The sequence below is a fragment of the Anolis carolinensis genome, chromosome 1 (assembly GCF_035594765.1).
Source record: "Anolis carolinensis isolate JA03-04 chromosome 1, rAnoCar3.1.pri, whole genome shotgun sequence".
In the NCBI taxonomy this organism is placed as follows: domain Eukaryota; kingdom Metazoa; phylum Chordata; class Lepidosauria; order Squamata; family Dactyloidae; genus Anolis; species Anolis carolinensis.
This window is the reverse complement of record NC_085841.1, coordinates 20,103,724-20,127,253: the sequence shown is the minus strand read 5'-3', so window position 1 is coordinate 20,127,253 and position 23,530 is coordinate 20,103,724. Positions and strand designations below refer to the sequence as shown.

Genomic DNA, 23,530 nt, shown 5'->3' with positions numbered 1-23,530 from the left:
GACAGAGCAGCATCGTGGCCTTGAGCACCCCACTGCCCTCTTCCAGCAACAGACATATCCACTGAAATTTCCTCATCTTCATGGTTGGTGTCAGTCCATCTGATCGCAAGGTGCCTTTTGGCACAAGTTTGCCTAGGTGGGGTCTAACGTCAATGCACAAAACTACATTTTTCCTTGGCATTTATAAAAGGCAGTTTCAAATCAGAATCTATAGAAAGAAGCTGAGGCAAAAGGTATTTTATTGCAACTTTATTTCTGTAATGTTGTTTGACAGTCTCTCCATGTTATGCATGAAAAAAGACCTGCTGTTCACTGATTTCTTTTCCCCAGCAGCAAGGCAACGCTCTCCCAATCGCAGCCTGTGGGGATATCTGCAACTTGTATTCTGGACAGAAATGTCAAATGAAGATGGATGGCCAAGTCATTTTGAACTCCAATTATTTCTGTATCATGGGATTATGTTATACTATTCTTTAATTTTGTCCACATAATTACTGAGCCTACCAAACTGTTCTTCTGACATTGGCCCAGATACTTTTCTTCATTCCTTGGGCTGCTTTCACTTCATCCCATTCTAATTTGACATCAGGAACTTCATCCAGAGGTTCGGGATCTTGTCTCACCTCCCCATCAGGCTTTGCCACAATGATGGGCAGTGGGCCACACTCATCACGATATTCTACGACATAGAGGCCCTTCTTATTTGCTAGATTTTGGTGAGTTTCCTGTTCAGGAGAAGAGAAGCAAAGTTAGAATTAATGTAATTTTAAACCTATCACTTCCAAAGATCGCAAACATTCATTATTGCAGTTACAGATTCGTAACCTATAGTTACCAATCTGTAAATATTCCATATTTAGCGAGAGTATGTGGCTTTGCTGTCAGACTGAGTAAATGCCACCCCAGCACATCTTAAGAGCCAGCAGCCAGATCAAGCAAAGGGGTCTCTTCTAGTTTCGATTGTGGTGGAAGGAGGATGTAGTTTCCAATCCCTTCTTATCATCAAGCAATGTTGCGACAAAGAGAAGCAGGACCCCTGTTCAAAGTCCTTGTTGCAGCCTGGCTTGCTGGCGTGTGGAAACTAAACAGACCTCTCTTGGATAGGAAATTGAACTAACTTCCTTGAGTCCCTATATTGGGAGAAAGGTGGGATAAAATAAAAGTAAATAAAATTAGTAACTTAAGTAAAGTAAGCAAGTAAGAAAGTAAATAAACCTCTTTGCTAGGATTCAACCTCTGGCTCTTCAGATGGGGACTGGCCCAGGAGACATATGCTAAGTAGTTGATGAAGAATATCAGCAAAGTTTTTAAAAAAGTAGTAAAAGAGATATGGCTCCTCCCTAAAAAGTGCAAAGCATTACCAATGTCCTTGTTTACACATAAATCTATTGTATTTCAGATTTTAGAATAGTCTGTTTAATGTGTTCAGCGAAAAATATTCTAGCCTGCTTTTAATTAAATCTGTGTGTTTAATCGGTAGGACAATCGTAAGGGCATTTTCCAAAGTGATTCCAGGGAGGTCTCAACCAGATTGGTTAGTAGTTTTGTGCGTATGTGCAAACCTCAGAACCCACCAGTCTTTTTCATGCTTCACTGCTTCTAATGGCTGTGTTTTTAAAATAATGACTGAATGCATTCCTTTCTCATCCATCTGTTTTGCTAACTCGCCATAACCATACAACAACAGTGCAAATAAAATAAAGAGCAGATTTTCAAAGAACCACTGAAAGGTCTGATTATCAGGACTCGAGTCTATAGCCTAATGATTCCAAACAACAAAAATGTATCTTCACAACACTGTCACAATTTGCATGAAAAACTCCTCGCGTTCTTTCCATCATCGCAAGCCTTCTCTGAATGAACACCGAAGAGAAGGTCACATGAAGATTGGCCTATATCTCAGGCATATTAGAATGCTAATAATGAAAGCAAACAATCTATTCAGTACAGCAACTATACAGAGCATAAATGAGGCTAAGGAAAATGAAGCAACATAATCAAATTTATGGCATTTTAAAATATCCTTGTATTATAAAAAGAGATGAGAGAGGGAGGAATTCAATGGTAAAGCACAGGCTTTGCATGCAGAAATCCCAGGCTCATATCTTGACAGCTTTGGTTAAAATAACCATGTAGCAGGTGAATGGAAAGACTCTGACTGCCAAGTTGGAGAGAGGCTGTATGTCAGAGGAAAAAATAGTAGGCAGAATTGGGAAAAGTCTGATATGAAAGAAGTCAGTTCCGAGTTTTCTCTTCTCCCCTGCCCCAAATTTCTACAGCTCTGGTTGAAGGTGTTAGTCTCATATCTAACAAGTCTGTTCTTAAACATACTCTTTAAGGGAGAAGGATCACTGTGACAATATTACAGAGAGCTCTTTCTGCCTTATTCCTCAAACTATCACATTATTGCTACTTTTGTTCAATTCCACCTAAACATTAGGAAGAACTACCTGGCAATAAGAGCAGTGGAATATGATGCCTGGGAGTCTGCTGGAGTCTCCTTCTCTGGAGGATTTTAAACACAGTTTGCATGGCCATCTGCTGAGGATGCTTTGATTATGTGTTCCTGCATCACAGATGGGGCTTGGACTGCATGGCCCTTGAGGTCTCTCCCAGCTTTATGATTCTGAGTATAAGACATTGCAGTAGAGACTCCCTCCTTTCCCATTCCTGAATTTAATGCTCAGGCAGCAGTGGTTGAAAATGTGGTTTTTGCTTTACGTTTGCTCCTGCACTGCTGATATTCAGTGGTGTGGAAAGATAACCTTTCAACCCCCCCCCCCCCCCCCACCATTTATGGTTTTTAAAAAAGCATTTTTGCTTTAAAATTGTGTGCTTCACATATCCCATGTTTTAAAATGGAAGTGCTTATGCTGAGCATGTGGAGTTTTGCTCTGGTATTTCAACAACAACAACTTAGTGGTTTGGAATGGTGACAGTGCAGTTTCACTGCCCCTAGCATTTGCTCACCCTTGGACCAATGTGACATGCAGCCTTAACTGGCTGTTCCTATTCGGGTGGCAAGACTGTAATATATAGAGAGAAAGGCATTATACTCCTGCCTCACTTTGGCATGGCCTGCTTTCTGCAGTTGGCTGCCAATCAAACAACCACATTCAACTGGCAACAAGAAGTGGTAATTCAGCCGCACTGGAACTGCCAGTGAAATGGCCAACCTGCTGCTCTTTTCTGCTCCCATAACCTTCTGCCAGCCATCTCATTTTAGGCTAGCAAGTCCGCAAATCATAGATTGCTGCCATGCACATCTGGTGCCTATCTCATCTCAACAATATTCTTTTATGAAGAAATACAATTTTGGAACCAAGACTTTTAACTACAATCTTGGAGAAAACGGCATCTCCAAGGAGGCCTTCCTGCATGAATATAGTTTGCATTATACTTACCGCTGCATAATTCTAGTTGTTTCAATCTATTTTGTATACTTAATGTTTTACATACTGAAATCCTCATAATTTTCTAAGATTTTGTCCTACCTTCATCAGTTTCCTTGGCTTAGTTCTTTAAACATGGCCAACAAAGCAATCTGTGGACTGTTAAATCTATTGCTCTCCTACATTCCCTCCCTAGGGCACACTCCCTTTTGAATATGGTGTATGCTGGCACTAAATGTAATTATTTATTTATTTTGTGTGTGTCAGGAGCGACTTGAGAAACTGCAAGTCACTTCTGGAGTGAGAGAATTGGCCATCTGCAAGGACGTTGCCCAGGGGATGCCTGGATGTTTTGATGTTTTACCATCCTTGTGGGAGGCTTCTCTCATGTCCCCGCATGGAGCTGATAGAGGGAGCTTAACAACAGACTTTGGATGGTTTGAACCATAATTAAGACAAGTGCTGATGTTCTGTTTCATTCATGCCGCTTATAGAGAATGTTTGAAACATTTGGTGAGCTTGTCTTTAATGAAGGAAACACATACTGCCTGTTCATTATTCCTTACCAAGCTTAAGAAATGTGAAGCATTTTCAAGGGAAGGAAAAGTGCCGCCTGTGGTCCCCATGCAGCCCTTGGACCATTTTTGCATCCCTGAAGCCCCATCACCAGTCCTACAAAGCCCCCAACACCTATTAAAAGGTTTTTCATTATGTTCAGCCAATTTACGACCCCAAAACATGTAGAAATGTGTGAAAACACACGAAAATACCACTTCCAAAGTGCCCCATACTAACCCCAAATGCTCACAGTTTACTCTGAATTCCCTTTCAAAAACTGTCAGGGATACTCTTCATTCACTTGCTGCATATTTTACCTGAGTTGCTAATCCCCTGAAGAGTCCTCGGGTGAGATTCAGTAAATTCCCGGATCCATAAACCTTAGCGTACATGTCTTTAATTCCGATCAGCTTGCAGATGGTAATAATAGCTCGGTGACAGTGAAGGCCATATCCTGGGAAACATTATTGGTAAATGTTAAAACAATTCAGAATAATAATTGCTGTAAGTAATTGCTATGAACATAGAATTACAACAGAATCTTCAGTAGCATGGAAGTCTACACTCTCAACCCAGTGAGCTCTGTGATAACTAGGCTCACTGGCATCTTATTATAGGGAACATCAATCCTGAACAGGAAATGCGGAGACAGGAAAGACTCCTTCGCTGCCATCAAGGGAAAGCCCCTGCCAGTCAGAGTTACAACAGTCATAAGGGTGCACTAGGATTTGGGAAATCGCAAATCAAGTCTTCAATGTGCCATGAGAGTCACCAAGTAACCTTGGCTACTCCCTCTCTCTCTCAATATCTTTTTATAGGATTTTTGTGAAAATAAAGTAGTAAGGAAGACAGCTACATACAGTGCTTTGAGTTCAATGTTGGAGAAGATGGGATAAAATAAACCAATATAGAGCAGCTTTCTGTTTTCTCTAATTGATGCTCTACAGCAGTATTTCTCAAACTATGCTCCTCCAGGTGTTTTGGACTTCAGCTCCCAGAAATCCCAGCCAGCTTACCAGCTGTTCGGAATTGTGGGGGCTGAAGTCCAAAACATCTGGAGGAGCAGAGTTTGAGAAACTCTGCTCTAGACCTCTGCTTCTTAAACTGTGACATTTACACAAAACTGTTGTGCAGTGTTTATAGTGAACTCTGCAGAAGATGCTTTAACTGTACTTCATAAAAAGGAAAATCTGCCTGTTTAGCAAGCCGTGCAAATGCTGATCTGTTATCAGTAAAATCTGAGTTTGATGCTTATTTTATATACTTATATACTCTGGGCCACGTAAAAATTTATTGGACTGAAAGAGATTGCAAATGGAAAAGTTTAGAACCCCTGTCTAGACCTTTGAAATATAGATGCTTTGTCCTAGATTGAATTCTAGGATTTTAGCTACTGGCAAATAGATTCAAATCTGCACACCTCTAGGCAGCATCCCTAACCCCAACCTATTGGTGTTTCAAATCACATGCTGAACTCCATCCAGTCACATTCATGTCCACTGAAGCCCTTCCTATTCAGTCTTAGCTGTCACCTCCTGCCTTTTCCATCTGTAAGAATACTTTATATATAGAAGTTTGAAAAGATAGATATCAAACACTCTCCTACACAGATACACAGACATGTGTCAAAAACTTCTGTTAACTATACCCCGTTGTATAAGTATTCAAATGTTGGGTCCAAAAAATTAGCTGGTAAAGCATATCTAACCTATGCTTGGGGTCATAGCAAATCAATTTCAAACCTTCTTAGATTATCCTTTCCTAAAAACCAGAGTCCCACGCAATAATCAAAGTTGTTATAGGATTGTAATGTTAAGCAGAATGCCTAACACTTCCCTAAGATCTGACTTATTTTTAATTCATGTGTTTGATCTGACTTTTTGTCTGTTGGAAGTTACTAGTACGATGCACCTTGTGGCATATGCTTCTGCTGCTGATAGAATATAAGAGTTGATGCCAAAGAATCTCAAAAGTTTAGATGCACAATGTGAAACTTCACTCAGATACTGCAAAGAATAGAATTTAACTGCACAGAATAATCTTCTCTTTGTAGTTTGTACCAACTGCAGTCTGAGAGATTTACAATGCAGTTTTATAAGCTTCTGATTAAGGGCGCTACTTAAAGTCGTCAGCCATTTGGAATTCAAAAGGAGGTTTGCCCTTTTGAAATAATTGAGTTTTGGTGGAAGAAACATTCCCATTAAGGAGATCTCTGCAAGAGCCTGAATAGAAGAATGCCGCAGACTCTTCAGGTTGTGAAGAGAGATCAGAGCTTTCAGGAAGCTAAAGAGGTGCCAGGCACCTGACTGACCCTTGTTTCCAGAGGTTGGCATGGAGAAGGTTTCTTACAAAGAGAAGGCAACATAATCTTGAAAGCAGTGTCTGTTGCTAAGCAAACGCCAGCATTGCTTCCTTTGCTATTGAAATATGCCACTCTCCATCAAGGTTTTTTAAAAATTCATTTTGCTAGAGATTCAAGTGTACATCTACCTCCATGCATCTGAGAAAGGAGATTATTCAGAAAAACCCATGCCATGGAAAATCTGTTGGCCTTGAAGACGTCACATGAGTAGGTTGTTTTGCCCAGCACCTGTCTCACTTGGGAAACTGTCTTTTAAAATGCATTCCACAAAAACCAAAGTATACAAATGCATCATGGGCTTTATCTGACTGGGGTCGTAGGGGCCATTCTGGGTGCATTTCTATTGTAGAATTTATACAGACTGACACCACTTTAACAGAGTGCCTCTCTGAGGAAGTAGGGAAAAAATAATAATCCTGGGTTTGGATTAATCCACAATCAGAGGATCTGTGTGGATTCTGTTGCAGTTTCCAGCCAGTTCCTGAGATGTCTGTGTATGTACTTGGAAGCAAAACGGATCTCTACACTTCACATTCTGCTCTGGATTACATGACTGTGTTGAAACAACCATAGGGTTTATTTGCAAGGATGATCACTCAGCCTGGCTCTATGCTGTAGAACTAATGCAGTTTGATCATACTTTTAACTGTCATAGTTCAATGATATGGAACCCTTGAATTTGATGCTTGGAGAGGTACCAATACTTTTGGTAGAGAAAGTTAAAGACCTTGTAAAACTACACTTTCCATGGTTCCATAGTACTGAGAAAGAGCAGTTAAAGTGGTTTCAAACTATAATAATTCTGGGTTGTTGTGAGTTTTTCGGATTGTATGGCCATGTTCCAGAAGCATTCTCTCTTGACAGTGTAGACACTCTGTTTCTGTTTGTGCTGAGCAATAAATAACTACACACTACATTCTCAGTGTTCTCTATCATAGCACATTCAGAATACAAAACAGGAAGCCATGTTGGCCCATATTAGTGTTTTTAAGCTAACAAACAGAAAAGCCTACATTTGCATGAAGAATCTTATCAAAATCAACAAGAGAAAAAGGAGGAACATCTAAAAAAACTGAGGAGATGGTTGCTCATTATGTGAAAAGACCTATTTTACCAAATAAAAGACCATCATGACTCCTTTGCTCCATATGATGCCTTTTTCTCTCCAACATTTTCAATGGATGCTTCTCTAGGTTCTGATTTTTATTTCTACAGAAGCCACAATTTAATATAATGCAGCTTTCTTCAGAGGTGAAGAAAGGTCTTCCTCCAACCAGTAACTATACTTCTATCTTTCGGTGGGTACAACATCCCAATTACCTCTATTCACATTCCAAAGAATAAAATAAAAATCCAGGGTAGCCACTGATTGTGTGGCATGAAAACTGATCCATTTCCATCTGTAGCAAATAGCCTACAGAAATTCAGTACATTCAGAGCAGAGCTGGAAAAAAATGGCACTTCCAAAATGGGGCATATTGAGCTGCTACCAAATGAAACCTTTGATAAATAGCCTTTCAGAGATCACTTATGTCAAAACCTGATCCTGTCTCACAGCATGAAATCAATACTTTTTCAAAATGGCAGAAGAAATGGTTTTAGATGGCCTTCACGGCTTTTTTTTGGTGTGTTGAGGGAGAAGTAAGAGAGTACAGCAATGCCTATGGCCTGCTAATAGATTTCTTTCCATCCATCTACCCTATACCAAGTCTGCCCTGCAGATTGGAATAATCCTGAAAAGCTGTTTTAATGGGTTTTTTTTAAAATAAAATGCATTAGACTACATTTGGGTTTTGGAAGATTTATAGGCCTGTGTTATACATAGCAACCTTTGCTGGGTAGCAGTTAAGACTGTTTCATTCTCAGTAAAAGACCTAGTAAAATAGTTTTATTTAAATGAGTAACAGATTGTAATTCTGTTAGTGGGGGAAAAGATTCAGTGTAATACTCTAGGAAGAGACCCACAATTGCATTTCTATCCAACGAAGTTCAGTTTTATCAGACCCTTTCCCGCTTAACTAAGTTAGACAGAAGTGGGTATTTTGTGTGCTTCAGAAGGGGAAATTCTTCAAATAGGGAATCCAGACCTTGTTCCAAGAAAAACGTAATTCTCCAAATAATTTGCATAATTTCTTTCATTTTGCAAAATATCATATCCTTTCGTTAGCCACAAGGAAGGGCATGGACACCAGAATCCATACTACAACAACTGCAAGATCTGTTCAGAGATCTCAGCTTTCTTTTATCAGAGCAAAACATCCCAGCTTCTTATGGCTTGGTTTCCAAACTTTTGATCATTTTGGTCATCCTTCTCTGGACACGTTCTAGGTTGCTGTTAGTTTTTCTGCAGCATGATCCAAGCATTATTCCTGTATATAAATCAACATGGGCTTGAAGATGTGCAGGGGGGTGTTTTCTTTGTCTTATCACCTTTGCAAGCATGGTTAATGGGACTTGGGAGAAAGCCTTTTCTGTGGCTGTGTCCCAGACTGTGGGACTCCCTTCCACATGAGGTCTGGTTTGCCCTCTCCTTGCTTTCTTATCCCTGGCAAATTAAGATATTAATTATAGAATTGTACCGTGTGTATATGTGTAACTGTTGTTTCATTGTTTCATTATTATTTTTTTGTTTTATAATGGTTTTTAACTGTAATTACAATCTTTTACCAATATTAATTATTCAATTTTATTTTAACTTTAGTAATTTAATGTTTTAACTTCATTCATTTTAAATTATTATAAGCCACCTTGGATGACTGTGAGAGAAAGGCGGGATATAAATTCAATAAATAAATAACAAAGAGTTGTCTTCTTTCTAGGAGCCAAGTTTACATCAGGTTTTATTTGGCAAGAAGTGTTACTTTTGAAGAAAGGGAATGTTAAACATCACAATTAGTGTTATGACAGTATGATCCTTGCTACCCTCCACCTGCATGGCCCTTTTCCTTTTGAAAAGTATAGAAATATTCTTAGTTATCATACAAAAGAGATATATTAGTTGCTGTGATAAAGAGCCATTACATTTGAAATGCACTGGCCCAGCAGACCATTATCGGCATATTGTTTGAAGGTTTGTTGTCACATTTTTACAGGTCAAAGGACATTGATAAGTGATGCAATTGCCACTCAGGAGAAAAGAGTGCTGGAGCTACAGAACGATGCCTATGGTATCAATAACACAGCCAATCCCTCCTCCCTGATCCAGAAAATTGTGTTGGATAGTTCTCATCAGCTCTAATTTCTAGATATAGTTATCATGGTTTTCTATGGGGGAGCAGATGGTGAATTGTAGATGCCATATATTTTGTATGTCCACAACTAGATCTGATAGGGTAAAACTGGTACCATTTTTGGAATCAGCAAATCCAATATACTCAGAAACAGGAATAACATTAGAGGCACCAAAATGTGTGTTAGCAAGTGATATGCTGTATGAGAATGCCTCCACTGGAACCCCTTCCACAAAGATACATTCTTTCATTTGTCAATATGTGGCTTCAACAAGCCATAAACTGATCTAAACTTTGTACCTTCAGCATGGACATTTACCTGCCAAACTTAAATTCTGATTAATTGTGCATCCTGGAGTGCACTCTAAATTGAATGCATCCTATTCCCCATTACATGGAAAATTATGTTAAGAGAACATCGGCCAAACTGATTTAGAAGAAAATGTTTATAAGTTCCGTGTTCACCATTTGTTTCACTTACCTTTGTTTTGCTTCTTCATCCGAATAGTTGTTTTCTTAAATGAGGTTGCAATGTCATGATAAACTAAAAGAAACAGAAAGCATTAACAGAAAATGGTTGCCAAATACAATATGTGTTTATCTTAGGCTGAAGTTATCACTGAGTTTACCTTACAAAATGTAAAGCTAGAATCCAATTGATTCCAGTACAATTTAATCCCACTCATAGCCTCTTTGCCAGTACACATTTTTAAAGTGGTAAGTCTTTTAGATAAGGAAGCAGAAGCGTTTCCCAATGCTACTGCTCACTGCTTTGAAACTACTCTGAGTAGCAGATTATACAAAATGGTACAAACCTTTTAAAAATACAAAATGGGATAAAAGAAAATGAAGTACACACCCTCTATTTTGCATCTGCTTCCTTCTAATTAAGAAATAGAAGGCAAAGAATAACAATATAAAAAGAATAACAATCATCAGCATTAAAACATTCTGGGAAAATAGGTATTCTTCTGTCTGCAAGGCTATACTATAGGTAACAACCATCCAGGGAGGAAGATTTCTAACAATGTGCTACATGACCAAGGATGTCCTCTTTCCAGTTCCAGTTGTCATTTATGTCTGGAGTGATATGGAAAGTTCATCCAGGTTGCTTTATTTGATATGGCTAGCTCACCACATGCTCCAGACACTTAGCAAATGCGAGGCGGGACGTAGGAATAAAGGAACAAGATGCAACAACATGGCTGAACTGGATTTAGATTATGTCAACAGATGAAAAGACGATTTCTCTAGGAACTTCCAAATATCCTGCTTTGATTTCTGTGATGCCCAGCTGCATAGCTCCAGCAGATATTTGGCTGTGTACCTTATTGAAATGGACAGTTAATTACAAACTAATAGACTTTGCTGAACGTGTGTGAAATGGTACTAACTTATTAGCAAGGGTGCACTTAAGTCATTCACAAATTATGGACAAGGAATTAATCAGCTGTGTAGACAATAATCTGAATGGACTGACAGATTAACCATCTATGTGAGGTGTTAGCGGAGGTTTATTTGGAACTCTCTGATCATTTCCTTAATGTTCCAGGTGAAATACAAGTGACTGACTTCTAGGATGAAAAAAATAACCCAAACAGGATAAAAATCTAATAACTGCAGAGACATGGGTAACTGAAGCAATCCTCAGCAATGGCTTTCATAAAATAACTGGCAAGAAATTCCAATGATGTGTTAGGAAACTCTGGTTTCCTGGAATGTAACTGCATTTATCATCAAATTTACCATGCTCTCCTCTTCCTTTTTCAAACTTCTGAGATGAGAAGCCCGCCATATTTTGTTGCAGTGTAGCTTACAATAACCCTACTCAGTGCATAATAGGGAATGGTGATGGGAGTTGCAGTACCCAAAATGGCAGATTTTGCTGCACAAAGAATTGGGAACAACAATGCTGGCATTCTGTGGCATTGTCACCTGAATTGCGTTTCAGCCTCTTTCCTTGGAATGGATGAAATTCTCATCAGAGAGCAAAGCAGTCCAAATAATTGAAGATACAAGCATAGTTCAAAGAACTAGCAAAGGTTCCTGAACCAGCTGCAGCAAAGATGAAAGGAACTGGGAGATAATGGTGGCAACTGAGCATTATAGTCTTGGGATGGTGGACAGGGTAATTGCCAAAACTTTTCTGCCTAGCGATTCTAGAAGTTTCTGAACAGTGCTTTGTGCTTGCACAAATTACCCAATTCTGTGATTCACAGAGACCATGAAGAAGAAATCAATAATAATAATAATAATAATAATAATAATAATAATAATAATAATATTTATACTGACAAATGTATAATCCTTTCTTTGTAATCACATCAAAGAAATTGAAAATGCATGAGAGTGGAGCATGCCACAAATGTTAGAAGTTAATAATAATAATAATAATAATAATAATAATAATAATAATACTTTATTTTTCTATCCCGCCACCATCTTCCCGAAGGGACTCGGGGTGGCTAACATGGGGCCAAGCCCCGAACAAAAACAAAATATAACAGTTACAACGAATATCTAAAGCTAAAAACAATGCTACAACAGTCAAATAAAATCAGCAATTAAAACATAGCATACAATAAAAACACATAATAACCTAGACAAATGAGGTAATTAAACAAACATCAACCACTATAGATAAGAAGGGATCGGGCATATAAAATACACGATTTCAAGGCTTATTAATAAAGTGCATGGACAAGTGTCAGAGAGACAACTAGGAAAACGTTGGATAGGGTAAATAGGGAAGGAAATAAAGTGCTAAAGTAGTGGAAAATCATAATTTCTCATAATTTCTCTAAATTAGGCTGTTTTTTCATTTTGTTCTGGACAAAAAGCTTGAAGAAAGGAAGTAACTTGATGACTTTTTTATTTGAAAAAGAAGTCTAGATGTCTAATACTTACTTGTATGATCTTCGTATCTTTCAATATAGTGCAAATAATGAACTGCTCTGTTCTTTGCCTGGAGGGGCAGGGGCGACAAGAAGATTTTTAAAATTAAGAAGCAATTAAGATAATGTACTATTTGAGCTTTGACAGCCAAGTCAAATTAAAAATCAAAGAAGGTGTATTAACATGTATTGTGCTGAAATAAATAAAATTAAGTTCAATAAATTAAAAAAGAACAAATTGGTGTTATAAAGTACCACTTAACTATGCTTAAAAAATTACCAACATATTGGCTAAACACCATATGATTAACACAGGTAGGGCCTATGGATGGGATGTCAGCAATAGGATTAGGTAAAGCTCTTTGGATACTGGTCCATGAATCAAGGAGAGGTTAAAGGATGGTAGAAAAAATGCATGGAGAAAGGGGGTGGGGCTTTTGCAGTTATACCTTTATCTGTTATCCAGAACTTGGAACAGTTCTGGATAACAGATATTCCCCTGTCAGACTTTGCTATTTTCCTCAGGGATTTATGCATACCATGGACTCTGAGTGATCCTGGTGGTTTGTAGAAGTAATATTTGGTAGTAATATCTGGTAAGAGGAGGGGTCTTAGACTGTAGAGGGGTCTTAGACAGCTCAGTGGCAAAGCACATACTTCTCATGTGTATTCAGCTTCTGACTTCTCCAAGTAAAATAACTGAGTAGCAACTGCCAGCCAGAGCAAATAACACTGAGCTCAACAGACAATAGGTGGCCCTGGTTTGAGAAAACAATTTCTTATATTGGAAATGGCCATCTGCTGGGGGTGCTTTGAATGTGACTTTCCTGCTTCTTGGCAGGGGGTTGGATTGGATGGCCCGGGAGGTCTCTTCCAACTCTATGATTCTATGATCACTAGAGAATGGAAAAGTTAATTTTTGAATGATCATCTCCAGACTCTCTGGTTTAGAGTGGCATGTGTCTTATGATGTCTCCAGAATTCTGGGAGCTATAGTCCACAAAAGATTTTTTCCCAAATTCTGGTAGGAACACAAATGAGAGAAAAGTCTAAATTTTATGCATGAAAAACCTGTGAGGGATGCCACAACTTAACATTTATTTTTGGGGCTACATACTTTTCTTAGTGCCACCATCCTGTCAGAGGCTTTTCCAAGTGCAAAACCTGATAGATAAAAATAATTCAAGTTAGTGAAGGAACATTATAGATGAAAACCTTTAAATATTTGCAATAAGTGGAGACCTCCCCTTGCAAATGTGTTATTGAGGAGATCTTCACAGTCAAATCTTCTCTCAGTGATTCTAGATCTATCAAGAGATGCAGGTTTACCAAAGGAATTAGAAGGCACATGCCTTCTAATTTCTCTTCCTCCTCCTCCTCCTCCTCCTCCTCTTCTTTCCTTCCACCACTCAACAGTTTTCAACAAGAGGAAGAAAAGCTTTCTAAATATGCCCTTGACTTCTTGCTTTATTAAGCTCTACATTTTTGTTCAATAAAAGTCTAAAACAACTCAATGTTTTACTTCCATGGAATAGAATGCCTCAGGCAACCGCAGAATAATTAACAGCAAAAGAATCTATATTAGATTATATTCTGAGATTATGGGTCATGATGTTGGCATTGGAATGTCAGCAACTGTATTTGATTTTTCTTTGGAAGCAAAATAAATTAGTGTCTGATGTGGAATTTTAGAAGCCAAGTCACATTTCTGATGCAAGAGATGGACATTTCCTTCCTCTATCTTTATTTAACAATATTTCAAAGGAAATTGCTGACACTTAACAAAAAGCCATCTTATCAGCAGCCTTTTTGAACGGGTCTAGTCAACTCTGTCTGCTTCAAAGACCAAGAGTGTCTTTTCAAGCCAAGAGGTCAAGACCCAGTCTACTACTCTAGGGCAAATGCTTTTCTCTAATCGACTCCTCGGCCTTTCTTGGCTTGAGGCAACGCTATTTTCCCTTTCTACTTCCATCCTTGCAGAGAACATTTCTCTTTCTATCCCCTGAGTGATGAACATTGAAAATAACTTGGGTATGATATACAAAAAATGAAAGCAAGATCACTCATTCAAGCTCACTACAAACAGAAACTGAATGACAGCACAGAGTGCAAAAGCCGAATGGAGAAACAAATAAAGGAAATAGAGGTGCAGTTGGGATTGAGGCTCATAAAATCTTGAGTAGAAGACAAACAAGGATAGCTACAGATCGTATACACCTACAGATACACAATTCATCTTTAATTGCGACACTTGTCGGATACATTCACCGTTAGAATGGCCATAAGGACCAATTTTTCCTCTTTCTGGACACTCATGTCTGAAGTGAGGATTGTTATGGATTGATATTTCACAGGATGCTTCAAAATGCTGCAGCATTTCCTTATCCAGTTCACACTCTTGCTAGGAGCTGAAGTCAATTATGAGGTTGAGCCCATTTAATAGGCCCAAGGCATAGTTCAACTGTAGAGGATGGTAGCATCAGTATAATCCCTGTAGAGTTCTCCATCTTATCTTTCCCAACAGCAGTGGTGCCCTGTTGCAGTTTGCTTTTCACCCAAAGTCATCACTATATTTTTGTAGCACTTTGATTAATTGAAAACATATAGACTAGTCTATTTAGACTAGGAGTGTCAAGTTAATTTTCATTGAGGGTCACATCAGCCTTATGGTTGCCTTCAAAGGGCCGTTGAATCCATGGATGGAGAATCTATGGATACAGAGTGCAAACTATAATTTTTTTACATAGCAGCTGGTGCTGTTTAGCTTTTATCCATTTTTGGTCCCCAGATGTTACTGAATGACAACACCAATCATTTTTTATTATCTGCCATGTGGGATAATGGAAATTGCAACCCAATAGCTCTCGTGGCTCTGAAGTTGGCAAAAGGTAAAAGCCAGACATCATATCCACAAACCTTATATCTAAATTCAAACTCTACTGTCCTGACTAAAACAAAGAAACTTCCAGATGTTACTGTATCACAACTCCCATTGGCTGTAGTCATGATGTTAAATGATGAAAAAAAAGAATTGTGGTACAGCATCTGGAGGGTCACGTAAAATGACATGGTGGCCGCATTCAGCCTGCAGACCTTAAGTTTGACCTAAGGCTTAGTATTTACATAATTAATATATAATGAAAATTAGATACAATATTTATAAAACATTTGTTCTTCTAATGTTGAAAACACTCAGTGAATATTGTGTCAGTCTCCCATGTAATTTATGCCAGCTCTTGCAAGGAAGCATGCATAGAATAATATCATTTTAGAATCTGCTAATATAATAAACCCTTGTGTGGTTCAGAAACCTTGGAATTTATTATTGTTAGTTGCCTAAGTCCCATTTCTGGGAGATAAGAGGAACTTAAATCAAAGAAATAAACTAGCTACAGCATTCCTGGCCTATGCTCATCTAGTCTCTCCTAAAATATTTCCAGTGAAGGAGAACATATGGTTTCCTAAGGAAATTGTGTTCCATTATCAAACATTAGGACATTTTTCACAACATCTAAACAAAATCTATTTTCCTAGAACTTTTTTCATTTGAACTCAAGCAAACTTGCTTACCAGCAGCCCCTTTTCCATTCCCAACAACCACCAGAGCACTAACAGATCTTTTTCTTCCTTCCTTGGCTGTCATGTTAAATACACTTTTCAACTGAAAGAGAAAACAATGGAAACTCAGATTAGCTGCTTATTAAAAGAAGAGAAAGAAAAAGTGAGGCAGACAGAGAATAAAAAGAAACATTTCTTGGATCATACTGTATTTGTACTGATGCTACCGGTTTGCAAATGTACTATATATTTTAATGCTGTTGACCTGGACAGTTTGCTTCAACAACTGGTTGCGCCTGCTGGTAAGAGCTGCTGGCAGGGGAGGCTATAACTTCTGTAGGAACAAATGTTTCAGAACTTGTGAGAGTGGAATAAAGATCTATTTGGCCTTTTATGTATTCTTTATTCCTGATAAGTTGTTGAACATCCTTGGAATTGTATGGGGGCTTTAGAGGTGGCTATATATGTACTGGAACCCCCGGTGGCGCAGTGTGTTAAAGCGCTGAGCTGCTGAACTTGCAGACTGAAAGGTCACAGGTTCGAATCCAAGGAGCAGAATGAGTGCCCGCTGTTAGCTCCAGCTTCTGCCAACCTAGCAGTTCTAAAGCATGCAAATGTGAGTAGATCAATAGGCGGGAAGGTAAGGGAGCGCCATGCAGTGATGCCGGCCACATGACCTTGGAGGTGTCTACAGACAATGCTGGCTCTTCGGCTTAGAAATGGAGATGAGCACCAACCCCCAAGACTTAACGTCAGGGGAAACCTTTACCTTTACCCTTATATATGTATTAATGAGACTAACACTATATATTAACTTACTGGTATTTGTAATTGTCTCCATTATATTTTGAATGGTCAAATTTATTGTCGTTAATAACAACTACATATTTATTGAAGAATTCCTCCCTCAACATTGTATAGAAATAAACTATCTAGTCCCTTATTATCCTCCAACCACTTTCCCCAAACTCTGTCATTAGGAGGTTGAATCTTAATGATAACAATAACTACATAGCATACATAGATTCCCCCAGATTGTAGATTATTGAACAACAAGGATTCTTGCATAATTGTCTGCATATTTTAGAGTGGAGAATTTCTGATACAACAAAGGATGCTGTTCATCGGATGAATTACAAATATGGCAGAATGCTGGCACAGGAATAAACAAAACAAATGAAAATAATTGAATCTTTACCACTCATACAAATTCTATATACACACACATCCCATATTGCCTCTATGAGATTACATAGCCAGAAAGATAAATTGCCTTGGATAGTTTTTCTGGGAGAAAGGTGGGGGGTAAATCCAATAAACAAACAAATAAATAATACATTTGCATTAGTTGGGTGCTTATTATACTAGTACATTGTTTTGCTTTGCCCCATTTAAAAATAGCTTCATCCATACTTATGAGAACTGAATGTTGATGCTGTATTTAATAATTATAATAATAACAACAGCTTTATGTCTAACCCGCCTTCTCTCCCTGGAGAGACTCAGGGCTGCTTACAAGGACAAAAAAAAGAAAAAGAATGCTTTAGCACCACGAGATGCAGAGCCAACCTTAAGAAATGAGGCCACAAAGTGGAGTCCACGACATGCAAGTGTGGAGAAGAGCAAACCACAGACAACCTATTACAATACAGTCTGAGCTCTGCCACATTCACAATGGTCTTACAGCAACACCAGAGGTGCTCCAAGTGGCCAGTACTGGTCAAAGGACATTTAGAATAATACCAAGTTTTTTTTACTTTGTGTTTTTAAATACATTACAACTGTACCCTTGGTTCACTTCTGACACGATAAATAAATTAAATAAATCAGTAAGTGTGAAAGACCTATACTCTTGGAGGATTCTAGGTGTTGTGGTCCCCTGATGCAATCTTTTCAAGCTCCAAATCAAAACCTAAACCCCACTAACACTGTATTTTTAAACAAACTGTCAATAAATTTCTTTATAGCATACTTTGGATAAAACCTCAGAGGGCTGCCTACAGTGCTTGATAAAATTGCCATGCAAACAAGCACAGGGCCAGAGACTGGCCATCCATTTTGGTTTAGATAAAAGAAAATATCTTCTTTGAAGAGTGATAATAGTCCCACAGAACTGGGGAACACAAGGATGGGATGGGCTATTACAGTCCATAGAGTTTGACCAGATGGCCCAGCGGTACCTTTCCAGTTCCTAGGGTGTTCTGACAAGAGATTTCTTAATCATCTTTTGGATTTCCTGCACCTCCCACAGTGATCTCTGCCACCAGCTGAAGTGATAATATTTTGAGTCTCTTGGAAAATGTCAGAGTCATCTATTTTCAAGTGCAGGGCAAGCATCGTTCCCCACCTCTTCCAGACATGAATGCTGTGCTCTTCAGAGACAGTAATGATAGCTGATTATCAGCAATGCACAATGTCAAGATCAGTGTCTGCTCACAGCAATAGAAAGCTGTGAGCAATTACTCAATCGCTCAGATGACAAGGGCACACTCTCAGTTTGAATTATACTGGTCAAAACCCCAGCTGTGTGCTGCAGCAACCATACCTGCAAGTTAATCACCCACCCTGGCCACACACCTACACACGGAATACTATGTGATGCTACGAGCCCATACTTCTAAGCTTACCTAGATGCAATCACAATATTGCATCTAGGTAATCACAATGCCTAAACAAACACAAAGACACAAAATAGGTTGGTTATCTATGATTTTTTAAAAGAGGGAAAGAACCTTTAAAAAGAAAGAAGAAAGATCAACATGAGGGAGGTTTTCAGCAGATACTATCAGTTAATGGTTACAGGTGAAGTTCATTATACAATCATTGCTATTTCAACAGCAGCACAGCTGAGTCAATAAACACACAAACTACATGAGATACTTCATTCCATGTTCTCCAATAAGGTATTTGAACAACCCAGACCCATGGGAAGTCAGGGTTTTATTACTAAGAAGACATTCCTCTTTTATTTGCTAGGTTTTGGAAGTTCAAATATTTATGGGAGGGGAACAACCTTTCAAGACCAATAAGGGGTTTGTTTAAAGAAAAAAAAAATCTCTGCCTCTAAAGACACATATAATGTTGTCATATGTTAGGAGAGAAACACATTTTCATAAAGTCAGGAACAGACCACAGAACCATGAGCTCCACAGCACATATCAGTTCCTCTCAACTATAGTTAAAATTTCCATCGACAAGAATGTTAATTGGGCTTAATTTCAACCAGGTTTTGCACCTAAATCTAGTGTTGAAGTAAACCCTAGTAAAGAAAAAATCTGGCCAATGGTAAGCTCAGTTAAGGCAGATAAGAGAATTCATGTTACAGAAGGACTAGGAGCACACAATTCCATGGCCTGCTCTTGATCTCTTAATCATGGTTTAACCAGTAAATATGTGGCAGGCAACAACAACAACCAAACCAAGATCTGAATGCCAAGATGACACGATTTATAAGGAATAAAGATTTCCTTCCAGAAGGTGGCAACAGCAGCACATGGAAACAGGTCAGCCACGAAGAGGAGATGCAAGAAAAAACAAAAGCCAGAAGTACCCTTGTCAGCTGTTTCTGTAAGGCTTTGAAGGGAAATATGCCCAGTCACCCATCACAATCAGAGCTATCACATCTCCCTTTAAAACTTTGTAAAGGCCTTTCAGGCCTGATAATGTGCACAGGCAGCCGTGGACTGTTGCTACTTCAAGAGTCCTGACATCAAACAATGCATTTCCTTTTCACCTAGTGAGCCCTGGCAGTCATTTTCTCTCCCTCTCCCATTTGGGAAAAGAAGAAAGCAGCTAAAATGCATAACTGCCTTGTGAAGTAATACGGAATTTGCAAATTCTGTATATATGGAGCCATGTTTATTTGGCCTCTATTTTAAAATTCAATGCTACCAATTCAAACAAGACTTACTACTTGGTAAATTAGCCAAAGACTGCACCTTGAGAGGAGAGCAGAAAGGAAACGGCTTGAAATATTAGAGCAAAACAGAGGTCCACATATTGAAGGTGCAATCCTGAGAAATGCAGCTTTTATTTAAGGGGAAAACCAACTGGAAGACATTTTGGCTAGGAATTATTTTTTATTCTATCACCAGCTTAAAACAAACACTTTATAGGATGGACGAGTGAAATGGAGCTTTCATTGTTTGCATACTAGTATGGAAATGCACCAGTGCCATTAAGCTTTCTCTCTTGCCTTCTCTGTAAAATGCTGTATTTCTGCAATTACTGAAGAAAGGGCGAAGCACCTTGTCCATCCTGAATTGCCTGCATTTTTCATCCTGGGCAGACAAGAAGTAAAATATGCTCATTCACATGTAGTGGGCAGCTAGAGGATAGAATGAGTACTTCATCCTCTTGCTGACAGTCCACTCACTCATCTATAGAAATCTAGTAAACAATTATAAAAAAGATGGCTGAAAACCTCTTCCTCTTACTCCAGTAGCATGCTTATTCCAACATTAATGATCAAAGAGTTCCTAAGATCATATTTACTTTGTCCTTTAAAAGAATTTGGAAGCATGTATTGTGCATTCTTTCTCTGTGATGTGCGTACCACTTGAGGTAGTTCTGCACATACAGCTCTGTTGACTTCTCCAGGTTTTAATGTCTACAAAAGTAGGGGTCCAATGAGATGAACTCCTTGGTTACTAGATAAGCAACTGCACCCAAAATTTCCCCTGCAATGGAATAAGTTTCCCCTGGAGGAAGGAACCCCTTGGATGTGATCTAATTCTACAGAAAGCACTGGAACTTCGGTTAGTTGCAACTTGTTATACTAGTTTCAGTTAGTATTAGTAATGGTAAGGATATGTGAACTTAAAACTATCATAGACCAGGAACTTTCATGTCTTGCAAAGCAGTTGGGCTTCTGTACATGATGACAACTTCAGATGTTTATGTAACAAGGTTTGAAAGGGTTAAAGATGGTTATATGGAGAGAGTTATGTCCATTGCAGTGCCCAACAGTTTGTTAACAGAAGGAAAACAAGAAGAACAAACTATTTTACTCTTGGATTTCTATCCTTTGGCAAGAGCTACAACAACAAAAAGAGGAAAAAATAAAACATATTAATACTGACACTTAAATCATGCTGCAACTGCTAGCCTGTCAACCCAAAAGAAAGAGACAGAAATGATTCCATTGCTATTTGACAGGGCAAGTTGTATATTGGGAAGAAACTGCAGGCTACATGCTATTCTGTGTTATAAGTTTTGTCCGGCTCAAATCCCTGAAACGCTCAAAACCAGGGATATACAGAAAATCATTTTCAACACGTGCCATATCCGGACTGGAGTTCAGTGTTATTTCAGGGTATGGCTAAAGTAAGGAAATTTAAATAATACTACATGTTAAAAGGATAGGGGTACACAATTTTTGAGCCCATTCTGTACTATGTAACTGAGAGTCAGTGAGGCATAGAGGTCTGAGAGCTGGACCTCAGCTTTGGAGTCCAGGATTCAAATCCCCGCTTAGTCATGAAAACACATTGGGTGACCAAGTCACACTCTCTCAGCCTCAAAGGAAGGCAATAGCATTGGAAATAATATATTAAGTGGTTGGGCTCAAGGGTAGGTAGCACCCATCTTTATTTATTATGAGGAGTTTATTTTGTGGATAATGTGTTAAAATTGGTAAAAATGTAAAATAATAATCATCACCTTATATATTTTGATTCCATGTATTTGCTAGTTTGTTTTATATTACATTGTATTTTTGTATTTTATCTAGGTAATTTGTTTTATAATTGTATGATATAGTTTTATATTGCATCATTTCTTCTACCCCTTGAAAATTAAATTAGATTTTTTTAAAAAGTCATTAAATAATTATGAAAGAAAGTTTTTTAAGGAAGGCAAAAGCAACCCCCTCTGAACAAATCTTGTCATGAAAACCCTGTTATAAGATTACTTTAAGATTTCCATAAGTCGTACATAATAACAACCTAAAGACACACAACAACAACAACCACAACAACAACAACAAGAACAACATATAACTATGCCCTTAGATTGTAATTAACAGTAAACCATCATAGTATGGTGAAAGCCAAGAAAATATATTCAAACACATAAGATGAGTCTGCCTTGAGTCCCCTCCGGGGTGAGAAAGGCAGGGTACAAATGGGGCAGATAAATAAATAAATATTAGAAATGAACTTTCATTAAAGAGAATAATTTACAATGTCAAAACTATGCCAAGAACAATAGAAATGGCATGCTTACTCCATGTTCTGATGGAACAGCAGAGGAAACCTGGGTGCCAAGGAATGTTAACTTCAAGTTTGCACTGGCAAGGGGATAGTCCTTCCACAGCAAAAGCAGATCGCCCACATTTTTAGGAAACTTCTTTCATCTGCCCTTGAACAAAATCCCCTGCGGCTTGTTAAAAGCTTTCATTCTACATTGGTTTACTCACTATTCATTAAGTCTGGCTCTCTCATTTGGCTGGTGTTTAAACTGCTCACTCCGCAATTTTGTACACAGCTACTCAGCACAGTTTTACGATCAAGGCAGTGAGGGTCAAAAAACATATTTTAGGAACTCAAGGGCAGGCCAAGTACTCTTCGCCATAAACCTCCTACATACATAGAAAAGTCTACCTGTATAAAATTGGATGCAAGTTAGTAGAACTATTAAAAATAAATATATACGGCAACCCTAACAAGAAGAAATGAGCATCTAGTTGCATCAGCAAGACATGCTAATCAGTGTTTACAGAATGATAGTATTAGGAGACATTGTTCATAAAACACTAGTAATGTTGCATTGGCATTTTTGTTCACAAAGGGGTTTCTCCTATAGTATAATTAATTTTCAGGGAACTACTGATTAACGTGGGCCAATATTAATGTATTCTTCTTATACTATTCTTCCTCGCTAACAGAAAGGAAAACAAGTTGATGAAAGGAAAACACAGAGGACTAATCACATGCAACTCATCTCTCTGTTTACGAGTTCAGCTTTAGTAATCCAGGTATGTTCCGCTACACTTGCTATCACAATCTTCCAATATTGCCAATGAGGACTGGAGAAGATGGCTATTGTAGTCCAATTTGGAGAGCGCCAGGTAGGGAAAAATTACAAATACATATGTAATTTTTTCAGAAACTTTGCTAGCTCTCACACAAATGAATTACAAAATACTTGTTGTAGCTTGTAAATATCTTGTTGATACTAATATGATCTTGAAAAATGTTTTAATCTTCAATACCATATACATTTATAGAAAACTGCATGCCTCCTGCTTTGCTGAAAAGAATTGTGCTCATTTATATCTAATGAAGTTGCCACCCATTCCCAAATTGGGGGAGGGCATGGAGTAGTAACCATAATTACTGTTTCATATACAGTAATCCTTTTTGGTACAGAACCGTAAACTTAAAAGCTCAGTTTTATGTCATGTGTGAAGACAACAGTGAGCATTCTCACAGATACACTTCACAACTAGGTGAGAACCAAACCCTTCCCCCAAAAAACACAATTAATTACATAAAGGTTTTCCTCTGAAAGGCAGATTAACCCCACTAACTGAGG

General features: G+C 38.3%; 1 protein-coding gene across 1 annotated transcript in view; it reads right to left on the bottom strand.

Moving 5' to 3' along the window:
- Positions 1 to 234: 234 nt before the first annotated feature.
- mrps5 (mitochondrial ribosomal protein S5) overlaps positions 235 to 23,530 on the bottom strand; it is a 50,431-nt gene continuing 27,135 nt past the window's right edge. Inside the window, exons 6-11 of the mRNA XM_003216097.4 lie at positions 16,007 to 16,097; positions 13,554 to 13,600; positions 12,450 to 12,507; positions 10,024 to 10,086; positions 4,268 to 4,404; positions 235 to 725 (exon numbers count right to left, since the gene is read on the bottom strand). Coding sequence (XP_003216145.1) covers positions 501 to 725; positions 4,268 to 4,404; positions 10,024 to 10,086; positions 12,450 to 12,507; positions 13,554 to 13,600; positions 16,007 to 16,097 — 621 coding nt within the window. The 3' untranslated portion in view covers positions 235 to 500. The remainder of the gene's footprint in view (positions 726 to 4,267; positions 4,405 to 10,023; positions 10,087 to 12,449; positions 12,508 to 13,553; positions 13,601 to 16,006; positions 16,098 to 23,530) is intronic.